The following is an 18,265-nucleotide window of genomic DNA, read 5'->3' on the forward strand; positions in this document are numbered from 1 at the left end:
CTGTCTATTATTATTATTATTATTATTTTGTATTACCAAAACCGCCGGTTTTATATATTGATTACAAAATGGTTGAATTCCGGCAAGTAGTACTCTCCGCGCATGCGCACTGTTAGCCCCTCCCTGTAACGTCTTCATTCTTTGCCCCTGCATTTTGTGCGGAAACCCCTCGAACCTGAAGACTAGCTGCTGAGTATTATCGTATGTGCAACCTGTATTAGACGTTGATATTGTTATCAAGGTTGACGACTGAGCGACTGGATTACCGAAGCAGTATTTTGATTACAGGATATACATATTACTAGTACTATTTTTTTTAACGTTTTGTTATTTTGTTGTAACGTTAGTCTTTTGTTTGTTTTTTGTCTGTGTGTGCGCGCGATGGAAGCCATTTTAGGTTGGTCACGCTAACTCCTAGCCACATTGTTTCAGGCCTTGCTTCAATCTCAATCGGTTCGTGTTTTGTTGAGATTTGGACTAACGTTACATTGAGAAAAACACTACGGAGGAACTTCGAGACGGACACTGGAGCGAAATACTTGACCGGACTCCACAAGGACATTGTATGAACTCTACATTTCTCGACCGGAGTTGGACCTTGCGAACAGCTTAACGTTCCTGGGACATTGAATCGGCGGGAGAATTTCTCGCATTTGTTGGAAAATTTCGTGGACTATGAACCGCTTGCGTCTTTGAGATTTCGTGTTGCACTTGATCTCTTCGAACAATTGAAATATCGAGTTCGCAGTTATTCATCATATCTCTTACCGTCAGGCGAAACAAACATGGCCTCCGTTTAATGGTGGCTCTTAAATGGTTAAGATGATGAGCAAGTATGGCTATTACTCTTTAACTGTTCAAGTGGTAAATTGACATATGAAAAAGGTTGGTCGCTGGGCTAGCCCACGCTATTCTGAAAGTTGTAATTTAGTTGAGTTTGGTTGTGTGTGGTGGTATCTGACCACAAGGATTGTTTAAACATGTCTTGTGTCCATTATAAGTTTTCTTCTAAACTTAACTACGACACGGTCACCTTTGATGGCCTTCACATCACGCTTAGTGATTTGAAACGGCAGATCATGGGCCGAGAAAAGCTGAAGGCCGCGGACTGCGACCTGCAAATAACCAACGCGCAAACTAAAGAAGGTAAGTCATGTTATATACCTTTCTGTTGTTTTGACTATTCAAACACGTTTGAAAGGTTTTGTATATTTGTGGTTAATCAAATGAAAGGTTTATCAATGTTTACAGACGTAATTTATTCAATCTTGTTTTGGCTAACAATGCTAATAACCACAACGTCGTCATTGCAGTGAGGACTAACGTTACTATGCAACACTTTCTACCTGTCGCAAAAAAAAATCAAGTTATTGCATATTATTTGATATTATACTATATGTATTTATTAACAATAACGTTTCTTGAAGTTGTCTACAATTATTGTTGTCTGAAGCAATAAACAATGGAGTCCATTTTGTGTATTTCGACATGTGCTTAGTGAGGCCTTGACGTGCAACGAATTATCGAAAATACAAGCGTCCTTGGTATAAACTTACAATGAACGGTTTATGTTTACCATTGGGAAGAGTGTCTTCATGTGCAATTTATAATTAGTAAACTCATATTTGCGAGATCACGTGGGGGCGTAATAACGCTAACGTTACCCAAGAGACACCCTAATGCATATCTTTAAAGGTCCAGTGTGTAGTTTCTGGGATGATCTACTGATATATGCAACATAATATACGTAGCTATGGCCTTCAGATGTGCACAAAGAGCGAACACAATAAAGCGTTGTGTGTTTATTTCTTTAGAACGACCTATTTCTATATACATACACCGCGGGTCCTCTTGCATGGAATTCGCCATGTTCTGTCAGCCGTCATAGTGTTTCTAAAGGGAGGGGGTGTGTGGAGAAAGCGGTTGGTTGCAGTTCGCAACCTTGCCGCTAGATGTCTGTTACGTGATACTTGATGTTTAATGATCCAATCTTTCATGTTTTTCTTTATAGAATACACCGATGATGCGGCCCTTATACCCAAAAACTCATCTGTCATCATCAGACGAATACCTATAGGAGGGGTTAAGTCGACAAGCAAAACATATCTCATGTAAGTAGTCTGACATTTACACATTTTTCATGTGCTGTTAACATCTGTTTAATCTGTGCTGCCTGACAGGAAGCATGTTTTAAAAGCCAACATCCAGATTCTGAGTTGAATTAGTGTTGGTTCTTTTGCTGTCGTTTTCTTGTTTGTACTCTATATTCATACTTGGGGAGATAATAGCCTATAGTGTTTGATGTCATAGTTAAACTTGCAAAAAAGTAGGATAAATAACTGTTCTTGTCTGCACTGTTTGAGACGTTGATTATAACTGAAATTAAATCTTTTTTTTTTTCTTTTGCTTTGCAGTGATCGATCTGAACAATCAAGTGGATCTTCAAAAGCAGTATGTAAAAACACCTCATTTCCTTGTCTAATTACACACATTTTCAGACTTCCCAGAAGTTGCTTTGTCTTAAATCGTTTAGGGAACTTTTCTCATGCTCCTCAATGTTGTCTTTGAAATCTGTTTGAAGATGACAAAGTGTGTTGAGCTGAATGTTTATATTGTGATTCACTACATTTGTTGCATTGAGTTTCATGTTTTTATGCAATTTCCAATGTGTACAGAAGTCTGTGCGCATGCTTATACACTGTTTCACATTGAAATAAGAGTATTAATCCTCTTAAAAATTGAATTGTTTTACAGTGTAGTGTAAGATCGTATTGATCTATATGATAATTCATGAACATGGCCTATGTTCAGTTTGTTTGTCCTTAAAGTGACACATCTGTAAAAGCTGTCTTGTTTTTGTTTTTAAATAAAAAGTGCATTGTATTATTTACCACATTACACCTTGTATCACACAGCTTTAATGTCTGACTGCCCATGTTTACACAACTTATATGGTAGTTTAGAGTTGCATGGATTCATAAGTGTGTTCAAGTGTATGTAAAGGTTTAAGAACAAATACAGTAAGAGAAGACATGTACTAAATTTTCACATTGAGTTGTGGTTCTGAATTTACAGTTTGTTCTTGTCCGAGCTGAATGTTCGTTCAGGAAACTCTTAGAGGTGCTTTCCCATACAGGGTTTTAGACTAGTCCTAGACTCAAATAAATGTTGAAGCTGTCTTAAAATACACCTTGCACTGACATCTTAAATTGCGTCAATGCCACTTTTTTGTCTCAAAATGTACAAAGATTTTTTTCCCAAGGAATGTTTCAAACTTCTTTCCTAATGTAACTAAAATCTAGTCCTGTCTTAATCTAATCCCTGTCCAGGAAACTGCCCCTTAGTGTTTAAAGGAATAGTTTGCCTAAAAATGTTATTCCAAACCTGTATGACTTAAGATAACAAAATAAGATGAAGATTGATACTCGTAAGGTTTGGTTTCATTGGATGGACGCAAGACCACTGAGATACTCCTCAAAATATATTTTGTGTTCCACAGAAGACTCAATACAGGTTTTAAATAATAATGGGTGAATAAATTACTTTTCTTTTGTCTGATCTATCCCTTTAATCATATAATCATGCCATCTCATGCCCAATTTAAATTTTAGAAGTAACACTCAATTGACCAATCTCTAAGCCCCTCTCCTCAAATGCAGCTCAGTATCAGTTGCACGGGGACTGGAACTCGGACAGTTTGAAGTTTCAGTGCCATAGAGAAGCATTGTAAAATCAGAGGCTCTCATTTTTTTTATACTACAAAAATGGTAAATTGATGTGGCGGGGGGATTTGTAACACTGATTCCGGGTTATCGTGAAAGGACTGGGAATGGAAAGTATTTATTCCGTTTGCTAAACCTAAACAAGACAGCAAAAAATGTGGGCGCTGTAATCTGGTTCAACCCCAGTCCCAAAGAAAACGGATATAATACTCTCATTAATTTATCATTTCATGGGCTCAAGCAGAACGTTTGTCATCATAAAAATGGTTAAGTTGGCGAGTCCATGCTGACGTACAAACCTAAATGGCTGTTCTCATGTCATGCTCAATGCAGGTCAATAACACATAAAGGAAGGTCTATATGTCAGAGCCATATTAAATGTATATTAATTTAGTCTTAAGGTCTTTGCACATACAGTCCGAAATTTTCAAAGGCGTTTTTGTCTCTGAATTTTTTAAAAAGGCCACTCAAAATACTTGACGGATTTGAAAAATGTAGAAAATCGAATCCAGTCAAATTGTTTTTATGACGGACGAGGATATAGGAGGCAGTGTGTAAATGTGTTTGACACAATGTGAGGTTGTATTTATTTTTTAACATTCGGAAATTTCGGACTTAATGTGCAATGGGCTTTACGCTGCAGTACATTAACAATGTTTTCATTTGGGATCATGATGACCGGCTTCTCCCACTTGCATTTTAATCCGTAAACACTTGCTTCTAAATTAATTTTATCTATCATAATTATTGAAAAAAATCTTTTATATATCCCTCCATGATGTAGTTCAGTCCCACTAGAATGCCTCCCAAAGAGAGTGTGTGCAAAATGTGTGGAAAACTATTGGTACAAGGCTTTCACGTTTGACAACTCTCATTGCAAAATGAGTATGATAAAGTCAAATTTAAATTAATTAAATACAATAAACATGTATTTTAGTAAGATACTAATTAAACTAGGCCATTTTGTGTAATTCTTGTTTTATGTTCCGACCAGAGTTCAATAATAGGCAATTTAATTGGATAAAAATACTAAATTTGATGTGGTAGTGTGTAATACACAATAAAAGGGTTCAATGAATTACATTGAAATTAACTGAGCTTGGGGTGCTTATAAGACTCATTGAGAAGGCATTGGGTGCCAGCTTCTTTTTTTATACATTTGATTAAAATAAATCATTTTCCAGCAAGAGGTGTGTCTTTTTTTGTTTCGAAAGAGGGATTAACAAGTGATATTGTAGACAGCAATCTTCTGTTTGAGGATTTTTGTGCGATCAAATAAGTATAAATCTTTAAAATGTTAAATCATCGTCAATGATCACCTGACACACCAAACGATATAATTACCAGCAGGGACATTACTTTGCACTACCCATGTCTGGTCCAAATAGTGAAGACATGCATGTTTTGTGACTGCATGAGAGGAAATAATATGCACACCAACAGATGCCAGTAGTCTGTATTTGTGATTTAAAAAGGGTAAAGCTGTAAAGCTAGAACTGTTTATATACAAATCAGTCCTTGTTGGTATACAACTTTTCATATAGTTCATGTATAAAAAGCCAATCTGAGTTACCTTTCCCTCAACCTGCCCCAATGCCAATTAAACATGCTGAATCAACTAAAATGTCATTGATGTGGACCAATAGTGCAAAACTAAGCTAAACAGCAATCAAAATGGCCTGCTGTGGAATTATTGTACAGATCATAAATCATGTGTTGGAAAAGTATTGACTTGTGGTGTAATTCAGATTACTGAATTTTTAAGCCATTAAAAATGTAAGTCGATTATACCCATTCTGTACCAGCATATGTGAGTGGAGTGAAATCACAACTTTCCCTCCCCAACAGTGTTCTGTAATCACTGGACTTATGCTACACTGGGATTTTCAGATACTGATCACTTGAAAGAAACACAGGATCAGTGTTAACTGTAGCTCCACCAAGGCTTGCAGCTCTTTTTATGAACTCACTTTTTGCTGCAGGCAATAATTACACAACCCTCTCCTCTTCTGTTTGCAAAAGGAGGGCTTGTGCTTCAACTTTTTAAATTGAAAAACTCTTCCTTCCACTTTGCTACATTTACATTGTTCCACCTGAAACGCCACATATGCAGAAAACCGTAAGAACCTGGTGCTGTTATGAGCACTGTTGGAAATTTGAGGACCTTTTTGAATGTTTTGTTTTTAAATAATTTTTGCCTTTTGTCATAAGCAAGCACCGCTTACTTTTGGCAAAATCGCATTGCCCCCTGTGGACTACTGCACAGGTTAAATATGCACATTTGTATAAAGCTTCACGCTTTGGGACTAAGTCGACACAATTTTTATTGATTTGTTCTCACTGTGTCTCTGGTCTGTACTTTACCTTGGTAATGTTTTGTTTGTCACAACATTTTCTAATGGGAAGAGCATTTTTTTGTTGTGATTTTCTAAAAATCTAGATAAATCAAAAAGTGATACCTTTTGAACCATTTGTTATTGCAGATTATTACAGTTTCATCTGAATTCAAAATGGGCAAATATTTTACGATAGTTAAAATGTTGGCCTGTCATCTGTTTTAACAAACTAAAGTGCTTTTTGTTTCCTCCTCTTCTGTTTGGAACATGACATTGTACTTTTAATACACATTCTTAGGTGCATTCCTAGTTCATATTGACTTTAATTTGTACTTTTTCAGCATTTTTTATTTTTTATTTTGTACTGAAATTGAAACACTTGGTCCTTCATAAAGTGGCACATAAACATATGATTGTTTTTGTTGGTTTTCTGATAGCACTTGAAGCTTGCTTTCCCCGTGTATGTGTTAAGTTAACTGAAGATACTTAGATAAACTGAATATAGTCTGACACATGTAGGACATTTTTGTTAGTGAAATACTACCCAGTTCAGATGAATTCTGCAATATTCTACTTGGCCTGTTGTAAAAGTTGCTTTTTCATATGACTATCTGATTTGCTGCAAGGATCTACAATAAAATAGTGTTTATTTCTTTGACATCCTTCTTAAGACCCTGTGTGTTCACTCATTATAGGATTTCTCCGTTTTTCCCTGGATAACAAGTAATTAACAAATGATTCTGCTCTTATAACACTGGTGTCAAAATCAAGTCAAATATAAATTTTTGGTAATAAGTCAAAGTATATAGTTAATTTTTCTGCGTAATTTTCCAAATTTCAGGTACAACCAAGGACCTAGCTGTAAATATTGTTTTGATTTTGTAGTGTTAGAACTCAAAACATTCAGTTGGACATGGAGTTGTGCATTGTCATAGTTGTGAAACCCCTCTTTGTTTTAATGTTTTGTTTTCTAATGACAGATTGATGATTCTTCATCCATTTCACTGGCTCTGCTTTCAAAGGTACTTTATCTCTGAAAACATTTCTCTCTGTTGTAATGTCTAACTTGTCTTAGTGTTTGGATTTGGCAAGCCATAATCTAGGTTCACATATCTTTATTTGTATATTTTTGATGTAAAAAATCTTGTGGTTCATCTCATCCAACTTGTCCGTGTTTTTCGCAATGTATGGTGTTGGTTGCATATGCTCCAAATCCAAACTGAGTTTTTTTAATTTATTGAATTGTATGTTTACGCTTATAAAATGTTTGATTATAGCAGTATGTGTGATAGTTGCATAGCGGCAAGAACTGTAAATTAAGTTTTTATATCTAATATGAATAATTACTTTTGAGCTCATTGTTTGTTTTCATGCTTGTATAAATTCTGACACTTGTGTATAGCCTGGTCCTGTCATGAGCGAGCTCATTGCCTTTATTAGTGTGAAGAGCTTTTTTGCAAGCCCATTTTTTCACAGGAAGTTCTCTGGAATAATTTTACTTTGTTCCCAGTTTTTCCTCAAATTGAAGATAAAGGCCTGTGGATCAACTTTTTTCCACTTTTGGGGAATTCCAAGATCTTTGTCGGTTTTTTTTTTTTTCTGGACTTTTTTGCCACTTGATGAAAGGAATCATTCATTCATTCATTAATTCATTTTTACGCTGGGACTTGCTCATCAGCAGAAAAAAATATTTTTATCTTTGCATCATTTGATATCTTTTTTTATATATAAGCAATATTACCATGTAAGGTTAAGGTTATCACACCATTATCCATATGTGTCTAAAGTTTTAAGAAACCTGGATGACATGGCAGTCTGTGTGTACTATTCTATTGTTTATCGGACTCATGGCATAAAGAGACATGTATTCAATAAAACTATTGGGGAAATTCTGTTGAACCGTGGGCAATGCATTGAGACTGTCAGTTTGACATTTGATAGGAGTTTCCAATTCATGCTCTCCGGTCTTTTGACCTAAAGTCATTTCAAGGCCTGATCCATCACTTTTAATATTTTGTGTAGTATGATCTCACACTGATAGAGGCAAGCAGCAGCTTACAGGACCAAGGCTTCAGTGCATATTTGGTCTCTGCCAAAAATTGATGTTATATGTGAAAACATTGTTGCCTGTTAAACAGACAGCCAATCTTGCTGAAACAAACGCGTCAGAGGAAGACAAAATTAAAGCAATGATGTCTCAGTCCAACCATGAATATGATCCCATCAAGTATGTATGCAATACAAGACCCGTATTTGCTCAATTTCTCTTATATCAATTCTAACACAAATCTTTGTTATCAGTTATGCAAAGAAGCTTGTTGGTCCACCCCCACCGAACTACACATGCTTTCGTTGTGGAAAAACTGGACATTATATCAGGAACTGCCCAACGAATGGGGTAAATGGGCTTTTGTTACTATAGTTGTTTTTCGCATTACAATTGTTTGAAACTTAAAGACACACAGTATAACTCTTAAATATTATGCCTCTTTGGTCAGAGAAGAAATGTAACCTTGAATATCAACCATGCGTTAGCAGGACCGAAGTTTTGAAGCTCCTCAACGTATAAAGAAAAGCACTGGAATTCCTCGCAGTTTCATGGTGGAGGTTGATGATCCAAACCGGAAGGGTGTCATGCTGACCAACAGTGGAATATATGCCATTCCCACTATCGATGCGTAAGTAAATGTTGTGTTTGGTGAAAATCGTCTCACTTTTTAAAGGGATCATATAAAACAACCAATAATATCAGTTTAAGCCGTGTCATATGTAATGCAAAAAAACCGCTGTATTTTCCACATACCCTGCATGTTTGTATCTCCTCTTTACCACACCTCTGCAACGCACTGATTTTTTACGAAGCTCTGAAAAACTGAAAAGCGATGTGTGCTATGATTGGCCAGTTAACCAGTGCCTAATGACTGTTCCAATGCTGCAAGCGTGTGACAGAAATTGAACACGTAGTATGTTGTTTCTACATTAATTTGGAGATTCAATGTGAAATTAAAAAAATGTAAAAGTATATTTAAAAACATTAATGTTCTGTGTGATTAATCACCTTACTTGCATATACATATGAGCGTTCTTTGTCAGATGATACCATGAATGGACGTGTATTTGTGGTGTTGTGGTTACACGATGCGTTTAGGTCTGGGTGAGCATTCGCTTTTAGATCGAATTCATATTTTGTTCCGACACTTTCATTTAAGCAATTCTACGTGTCTAATACATGCATGGGCAACTTATAACACACCAAAGACACATAAAAACCCTTTAATACAAAAAATTACACAGTTGCTTCGCAGTGGTTTTAAAGTGTCCGTTTTGTTTTGCTTATTGTGTTTCCTTCGTTTTAGTGAGGCCTATGCTATTGGAAAGAAAGAGAAACCACCCTTCTTGCCCCAGAATCAGTCTTCATCTTCAGAAGAAGAGGATCCAGTGCCTGATGAGCTACTTTGTCTGATCTGCAAGGATCTTATGACTGATGCCGTCGTTATTCCCTGCTGTGGAAATAGCTACTGTGATGAGTGTAAGTGTCTTAGCATACATTGCACATGGAAAATAAGTTTTACCTTTGTCTTTACACGATTGTCTGGACACAGGTATCCGGACGTGTTTGCTAGAGTCAGACGAACATGTTTGCCCCACCTGCAAACAGTCGGATGTGTCTCCTGATGCTTTGATAGCAAACAAGTTTTTGCGCCAAGTAAGAAGACCTTCCTTATTAATGTTGCCAAATATTACAAGGAATGTTTAAAACAACCTAATATTTCCAATTCCAGGCAGTGAATAATTTTAGGAACGAAACTGGATACACCAAAAGAATTCGCAAGGCTGCTGCCGCTGCTCAATCGGCCACATCAGGATCCCAGACTCAGGCTCCTTTGCAGCGACCACCTATGAGACGCCAACAGGACCCTCTGATGGCCAATGTTCCCAGCTCGACAGCTGCCAGCACCCCTCCTCAAAGCATGCCGGCTGCTGCCTTGTCTCCCGCTGCCACTCCCCAGCCCTCCAGCACTCCACCACCTGCCAGCAGCTCTAGCACACAGAGCAGCAATGCACCTTCAGGGCCAGACAACAGCCCCACCGTGAACTCACCCCAGCACAGTACCAAGCAGGATGACCCGCCTTTGTCTAAGTACTTTAAACATTTAACTTTACACAGAGTCTGCTGTATGTTTAGAACATTGACTCAGTTTGTTCTGTTGTGTGTGTTATAGGGAATCTGAAGTTCCAGCATCTGCTCCTGTGCCTTCATCAGAGGCCTCTGCTCCAACAAATATTGCTTCGAAGGTATTAACATTTTCTAGGATGTTTCTGCATAGTGGTGAATATAATTGCATTGCTTGCAGCAATTTATTTTAATATGCTTTGTTTAATATGTCATTTTTATGTATCTGTCATGCCTAGGGATTCCATGTCCCAGTAATTGGGCAGCCTAATGTACCACAGCACGTCATGCACAGAACAGGTAACAAACAATACAATCTAAAAAGTTTGTAAGTTGTGCAGAGTTTAAGTTTCACCCTTTGTGGTCCATTCTTAACATTTATTTATGTATCTTAGGACAGCCCAGGCCTAGTGGACCAAGGCCTACCCAGAGTCGTCCTAACTGGGACCAGTAAGGATCTAAACATGCTTTCTGATGTTTTAGTCAGATTATAAAAAAAAGACTTCTAACCTCGACTGTTCAATCCTTACAGATCCACAAGTAGAGGGAGACCTCCTATTGATCGACCACCCAGAACACAACCTCTGCCATTGCAAAACCTTCCTCCCGTGCCATGTCCAGGGGGTCCTATGTTCATGCCTCCTGCGCTCTTTCCACCTCCTCCACACCCCATGCCTCAGCCACCTGGTGTTATTCCTCCGCAGTATCCCATGGCTTTTCCTCCAGGACAGCAGCCTCCCCCTCCATTCAACTTACCACCACCAGTCTATCCTCCAGTCCCACCCAATGTTCAAGTTCCCTGGGTGCCTCCTGGCACTCAGCCACCCATAGCCAACCCTATCTCCAGTATGCCAGCAGAACCTTTCCTCTCCAAGGAGGAATTCTACAGGCAGCAGCGCAGACTGAAGGAAGAGTGAGTAGAACTTTGATTTAAAGCGACTGACTAATTAAATCAGAGGGCGTCATTCATAGAACAAGCAGAACTAATTTTTGTGTAAATTGGCCTAAAGTTGTTCCGACGTAAATTTTCCGATTCATAAGAATGTTTGTATTTTCAAAATGTTAGTTGGAATAAAAAATCCTGCTCCCTACCATGTGTAATTGGTGCATAAAACATTCAAATGTCCAGAATCCACAGCAATTATTTACGAATGATTTGTATCCATTGATACACGCGTTTTAGTATCAAATCTGAAGTTTACAAAGTATTAGTGAATACGGTGGCACGTTTTAGTGAAGGTCCGTTTTATGTGCAAATCCCTCAATAACACGAGCGTTTCATGAATGAGACCCAGTGTGTTTGGTGACACATTAACCCAAGTTTGTGATTTTGTTAATTCAAAGTCATTTGTTTGAAGTGTTCATTGATATAGAATGCAGCTTGGTGGGGCGATTATCATTATTAGGGCTCTCAACATTAGCGTGTTAATGCATGCAATTAATATTAAACGCAACATCCACTTTTGTCATCCTTTGTGTACCGTTACATTATATAATCACGCTCTTATTCATGTAAAGTCTTTTAAACCACTTAGGCCGAAGCGCGATTTGTTGATGCGTTCAGTGTTGATACACAGCTTCTAGCTGTGGGCGCAACACAACAGTGGTCCAGGCTAGAGGATGCAAATAGTTGTGAAAATGGCAGGGACTCAGATCTGTGTAGAGAGACAGCTCTTAAAGGGGCTGCATTCTTAAACCTACTGCTGTGACTCCGGTCACTAAGTTTAATCAAAAAACGGAATTCAAAGTGTTTTGTAGCTTTAATTCTGTATTTAATGTAGCATTAAAGACTGTAAAGGGTTTGAGAACTTCAATCAATTTCTGTATATTTCCTACCTGTTAGACATGAAAGCTCTCAATTATACTATTGAATGGCTATAATTAAAGTTAAAATAAATACAAATTAATCAGTTTAATAGAGACATCAGTTGCCGTAATTGTATCAGAATGTTGGCTTTCATTCATAAAATGCTGTTAAAGAAATATGTTGTTTCTACATTAATTTGGAGATTAAATGTGAAATTATAAGAATGTAAAAGTATATTTAAATAATGTTCTCTGTGATTAATTGGATCATATTTTTTAATCGATTGACAGCATGAATCATTATTCTCTCTACCACTTGCTTCTCAAAATCATTGTGTGTGGTAGTGAATGAGAAACTTGTTTATGTGGATTTTAACTGAATTTTTCTTGTTGTTTTTATTAAATAGTTCCCAATGTCGATTCGTTGCCAGGGAGAAGTCAAAACTTGAGGAATTTACCAACGATTTTGCCAAAGAGCTTTTAGAGTACAGAAAAATTCAGAAGGATAGAAGGCGGTCCTACTCGAGGTAAGGAAAAATGACAGGTTCACACAGAGCTCCATTTTCTTTTTTAAAGATCTGGCCCTTTATTAAAAATCTTTATCAAACGTGTTTGCAATTTCCTTTTTCCAGATCAAAATCTCCATACAGGGACTCCTCGTACAGTGGCTCATCATATTCCTATTCAAAATCTCGCTCACGGTCCCGAACACCACGATCATACTCTCGCTCAGTATCCCGCTCTAGATCACGCTCCAGATCACGCTCTTTTTCTCGTTCGCCATATTCCCGCAGAGGCCGAGGTCGGAGTCGGAGTTATCGATCCAGGTCACGCAGTCCTGCCTATCATCGCTCCCGCAGCAGATCACCATCGTATCGAGGTCGAGAATTGAGTGGGATAGGTGGTGCAATGTATCGTTCTCGTTCCCGGACCCCACCGTTTAGGAACTATAGTCCAAGCAAGAAAATCCCACCTCCTTCTCAGATTGAGGGTGAGCGCAAATACAACAGCAGGTACAGGGAGATTCCACCATATGAACCTAAAGCTTATTATGGACGAAGCGTTGATCAAAGTGATCCCTACGAGAGAGAACGCTACCGAGCGTGGGAAAGAGAGTATAGGGATTGGTACGACAAATACCTCAAGAGCTACAACAGCCCACCAGGCAGTCATCGAGGCCGTGGTGCAGGCAGTAGAGAACCCCATACGCCTGAGCGATATCCCCCTCCCCGTCCGAGAGAAAACTCCCCCTACAGCAGGGGACGAAGGGAGGAATATCCGCCACCGCCTCAAAGCCACAGTGGCCCTCCGAGAGGCAGAGGTCCAATGACCTACCAGGAAAAGTGTGCAGAGAAGTTTGGCCACCTCCATGCCAACACTTCTGGACCCAGTAGAGGACCTAAAGAATCTCTGAAGCCACTTAAAGACCGAGAGGCCAGTGGCAGCACTGCCACAGACTCAAAGTCTTTGAAACATAAGAAACATCGCAAGAAAAAGAGGGACGACGGTGACCCCTTCAGCCACTCGGACTCAATGGATGAAACCAGGAAAGATGAGCGTAAAGGAGACTCCATGTTAATGAATTCAAGCCGTGATGATGCCACGCCCGTCAGGGATGAGCCAATGGACAATGCTGGAGTGCCTTACAAGAGCACCCCTGAGAAAGAGAAGAAAGAAAAGTCCAAAAGCAAGACTGACAAAGTTAAACGAAAGTCTGAAAGCAGTGGAGGAAAAAAAGAAATGCCTGGAAAGGTGACAAAGCCTGTGAAAGATAAAGAGGCGGATGCACTGCGAGAAAAGGTGGCTCCCGCTGAACCCGCCATTAAGAGAGTAAAAGATGAACCATCATCACATAAATCAGAAGCAAGTAAGCCTCAGACAGTAGACTCAAAACTCATGCTCCCCCGTAAGCTCATGCAGTCCAGGCCCATCAAACACCATCAAGAGCTGAAGCCCATCAAAGATGATCTTAAAAACAGAAAAGAATTCGTAAAAGAGCCTTTAAAGCAAGACAAAGTTCCCATCAAAGATGTTAAAGTCAAGAAAGAGCCAGAGAAGCCTGTGAGAACTGATGAGAAAATTTCTACCAAGGCGGTTGATTCCAAGCAGGATAAAAAGATGACGAAGCGAAAAGATGAAAAGTCATCTATGAAAGACCTAGACGCCCCTCCAATAAAAATAGCAAAAATGGAAGTTGAAGTGGCTAAAGGCTCACCAAAACCTAAACCCAGGCCTGAGAGTGAAAGACCAGCCATGGAGAACAAACCTTCCATTCCGTCCCTTTTGGATATTAAACCAGAGCCTGTGAGAAAGATTAAAATAAACCGAGAAATTGGCAAAAGAATACCTAGCACCGATCGTCCTTTTTCACCAGAGGACATCACACATACTACAGCAAAGGGAAGGGTAGACAAGTCAAGGGGAAAATTGAGGAGGAAGGTACATGCGCCAGATGGGTCGGGGTCTGTACTTGTTGATTACACCAGGTGAGATCATTCAAGAACTTTGCAGCTTTGTATTTTCTTAGTTTGTTATGCAAATCTGTGACATTATCTCATGTTTGTTCTCTTTGACAGTACCAGCTCCACAGGCGGAAGCCCCATCAGAAAGCATGAGGACAAGCTTGACCTGAAGAAAACTGTGGTGAAGACCCTGGAGGAATACACGAATGACAGCTCTACTCCTGCTGAGGATGAAATCGTCATGATCCAGGTGCCCCGCTCCAAATGGGAGAAAGAAGACTATGAATCTGAAGATGATGAATCTAAGGGCACCAACAGAACTCGAAGTGTCCGCCCACCCAGCTCTGCTCCTGTGGAAGAAACCACTGCAGCGAAATCAACAGACAAAGAGTCTCCCAATGCTGACAAAACTCCGTCTGCCTCCAAAGACAGTCAGATGTCAGATGTCAAGTCTGCTAAGGACTCCACATCAAGCGATAAGGAGAAAGATACTGACAAAGAGAAGGACAGAGAACGAGACAGAGGGAAAGAAAAGGATCACAGCGCTGCCGAACGTGAAGCGACTGATAAAAGGAAACCAAATCAGGAGAGAGAGCGGCCACAAGAGAGGAGCAGCGAGCACGGCAGCGAGCGGAGCTCTTCTCAGTCCTCCAGGGACAGACAAGCTGACAGGTCTGAATCAACCTCTAGAAAGCCAGCAGGTAGGGAGACAACTACAGGCCCTGGCAACAGAAAACCAGACCATAGGGAAGATGCAAGAGACCACTTAGCAACCAGATCGAAAGATGAGAGAGAACCGATTAGAAGAAGAGTGTCACCCTCCCCGCCCTCAAGGGTAAAAGACATGCATGCGGATTCTGGAAGAAAGGCTAATGAAGTTTCTCAGGAGTCTCAAAGTCCAACTAAGGATAAGAGAATCTCATCCCAGAATGCCCCAGAGAGCAAAAGAACAGGGGTAGAGGACCACAAAGCAGACTGGTCTCTTAGTAAGGAGAGCTCTAGGCATTCTGATATGCGTCCCGCAAAGGACAGGGAGCACAGGACTCCTCATAGAACTTTAACTCCAGAGCCTAGGACGGAGGCAGAGAAAGGTGCTTCACACGGGGACCACAAAGTCCCATCCATGCGCACCACCCGACTGTCTTCGGATTTAGCGCGGGAAACCGATGAGGCTGCATTTGTACCAGACTACAGCGAAAGTGACAGCGAAATCTCGGACTTGGATAACAAAACTGACCAAAGGGGGCGAGACAGAGACAGTAGTGGCAGCCACAGCCCAAGTCCTTCTGGCAGCCACGGACACAGCAGCAGCCCCAGCTCTCCAGGCAGTCAGGATAGCAAAAAGAAGAAAAAGGACAAAAAAGAGAAAAAAGAGAAGAAAAAACACAAGAAGCACAAGAAACACAAAAAGCATAAGAAGCATACAAGTAATGAATCTGAATCTGAACTCAAGGGACAGAAACACAAACATAAGAAAAAGAAGTCTAAAAAGAGTAAAGATAAAGATAAAGATGAGAAGGAGGAGAGTGAGGATCAGAGGGCAAAAGTATCTGTTTAATTCACTATTGGTTGATTTTGCTCATATTTGAGAAACATGGAAAAATGATGTGTCTGACATTGTTCAGTTTTCATCCTCGTACTTGGCTGTTTCTTATTGGTTAAATACATGCTTTGTTTGATCAAGCTAACCTCTGTCAATTAGCTACTTGAATGATTGAATGATGATTGTTTTTGGGTTCTGAACTTTCATGATTTTTTTGGTTTTAATTTAAAATCCTCGCAGACTCTAGGAACATCGCGGTTTTGCATTAAGGCAATGGTAGAGGAAGCACTTAAATATGTAAATTTGATTTGCAAAGTTGCGAAAGCCTTTTTTGTACCTCATCTCTTGTATGTTTAAGTTGGAGAGAAACATATCAATATGACAGTATGATGATATTGTTACAGAGGAAACTGGAGAATAGTGTCCCGTCATTACGGCACATAGTGATCGCAAAATGTATGTATTTGCACTGTGAATATTTCCTGTACTCTTAAGTTTCATTTTATTCTACTTCAATTTCACAAGATTTATTTAAAATGTCTGCTGAAATGGAATTGCATATGTTTTGAGGGTAATAAATTTTTTCAGCAAATATATAAGACTGTCTATTTTTTTACTTCGTATATATAGAGCCTAGTACGCTGCAGAAGATGCTTTAAAACAATTATGTCTATTTTGTGAGTAGGAAGTAGCAAGAAGTCCACTAACCAGAAGCTGTTATACTCAACACGCTGTGCAGGATGGCTCTTCATAAAACAAAATACTTAGATTACATTTTTATGTGCTTTATGAGCAATATGTTCTGTTAAAGATGTAACTATTCTGAAAGCAGCACTTGCATAACTATGGAAAACCATACTTCAAAAACCTTAAAACCTCACATCTGAATTATTGCTGCAATGAAAACCTTTGTTCAAAACTTTTTTAATGAGAAGGTTGACATTTGCATGTCTACCAATACTTGAACTGAGTCGCTGCTTGGAGATACTTGCACAGTAGCAAAACTGTTTAATCTGTGATATTACTCAAGTAACAAATCTGCACATTATTCTAATTTCTAAATAAATATTTAACTCTACATATTTAAGGACTCTACTGACGGTTACATACATGTTGAGAAAGGAGCATGAGCAGTAGCCGCTGTACTAATCCTGATGACTATTCATCATTTGGGTTGGAAAGAATTATAAAATCTAACAATAGGTTAAAGGCAAGGACACAACAGAACATGTGTAAAAAGCATTTAAAGGTCTTGGCACAAAAGGTTGTATACAGTTAAAGCATGTAACCGATTGCAGGAGGTGCCAACATGTTTAGATGCCCTGTGCCCAAACACTTGTGTAAGCTGCTAAAGGTCATACAGGCCTTTTCTGTGAAAACTTCCTTAACTGTTGCTGTAGGTCAGTCGGATGAGCATTGTGCACGTAATGCAAAGGTTGTGGGTTTGATCTCTGAGAACACCGATGCTGCTTGAATGCTATGTAAGTTGTTTTAGATAAATGTAAATATTGGCCTGTGCAGAGACTTTTGGCAGCCGCTATTTTTACATCTGGTGATAACCACAGCTTTCATTAGCAAGTTAAGAACTGGATCTTGCTGTGAGGATAAGAACTGATTCTGGTACAAGCATAACAGGCACAAGACACAAATGTACAGTATTTAATGTTTATAAAGCATGACATTAAGACCATTCTAAAGGTGCTTTAAATATGTTTCAGTAGGTATACACTACATATCAAAGCGCTGATATGTAGGCTTTATCTATTATGAGTTTTAGCCACAAGAGGGCACACAAACAAGGCAAACAGAATATTGACAGCTCCCTAAAACTAACTGGAAAAGCCCTGCTGAAACAAAGGACATCATAGCCTAACAGATTCATTTGTGTTTGTGCCAGTCGGATGCCTAAATGTCCCCTGTGTACATATGCTTGAGGAAATCCTTTAACAGATAGGATACACTGAATCAGCACCAAACCAATTGCCAAGTAGATCTGTATCACTTTGAGATGGAGGTCCACAAAAGCTGTTGACTCGCATGAAAAAAGCTTTTTAACTGTCTGGGCGAGAAGTAGAGCACTGCAGGGCTTAACTGGCACAGACACTCAGATACAGTGCCAGCAGCAGTCTGGAAGCTTCCATATGTCTGACCTGTCGGTTAGTTACAAGCCTCCACGGCCCTCCTGATTTCGCCAAGTGGTTATATCCTCAGGACAACATCGT

The 18,265-nt window shown here is 39.3% G+C and overlaps 1 protein-coding gene across 4 annotated transcripts; it reads left to right on the forward strand.

Moving 5' to 3' along the window:
• The first annotated feature begins 159 nt into the window (after positions 1-159).
• Positions 160-16,642, forward strand: rbbp6 (retinoblastoma binding protein 6). 4 transcript variants are annotated; one of them, XM_056752019.1, is made up of 17 exons: positions 160-1,146; positions 2,012-2,111; positions 2,415-2,451; positions 7,039-7,080; positions 8,197-8,285; positions 8,360-8,456; positions 8,594-8,736; positions 9,415-9,587; positions 9,661-9,764; positions 9,841-10,199; positions 10,282-10,354; positions 10,472-10,532; positions 10,628-10,682; positions 10,765-11,145; positions 12,446-12,565; positions 12,671-14,524; positions 14,615-16,642. In XM_056752019.1, the coding sequence occupies exons 1-17, from the start codon at positions 981-983 to the stop codon at positions 16,056-16,058; spliced, it is 5,298 nt and encodes a 1,765-aa protein (XP_056607997.1). In that variant the 5' UTR covers positions 160-980; the 3' UTR covers positions 16,059-16,642. The 4 variants fall into 4 exon arrangements, with proteins under 4 accessions (XP_056607997.1, XP_056607998.1, XP_056608001.1 ...); XM_056752020.1 differs by having other exon boundaries at positions 8,597-8,736; XM_056752021.1 differs by lacking the exon at positions 160-1,146 and having other exon boundaries at positions 1,154-2,111.
• Positions 16,643-18,265: the final 1,623 nt, after the last annotated feature.

Source organism: Triplophysa dalaica, chromosome 7 (genome assembly GCF_015846415.1).
Source record: "Triplophysa dalaica isolate WHDGS20190420 chromosome 7, ASM1584641v1, whole genome shotgun sequence".
Classification (NCBI taxonomy): domain Eukaryota; kingdom Metazoa; phylum Chordata; class Actinopteri; order Cypriniformes; family Nemacheilidae; genus Triplophysa; species Triplophysa dalaica.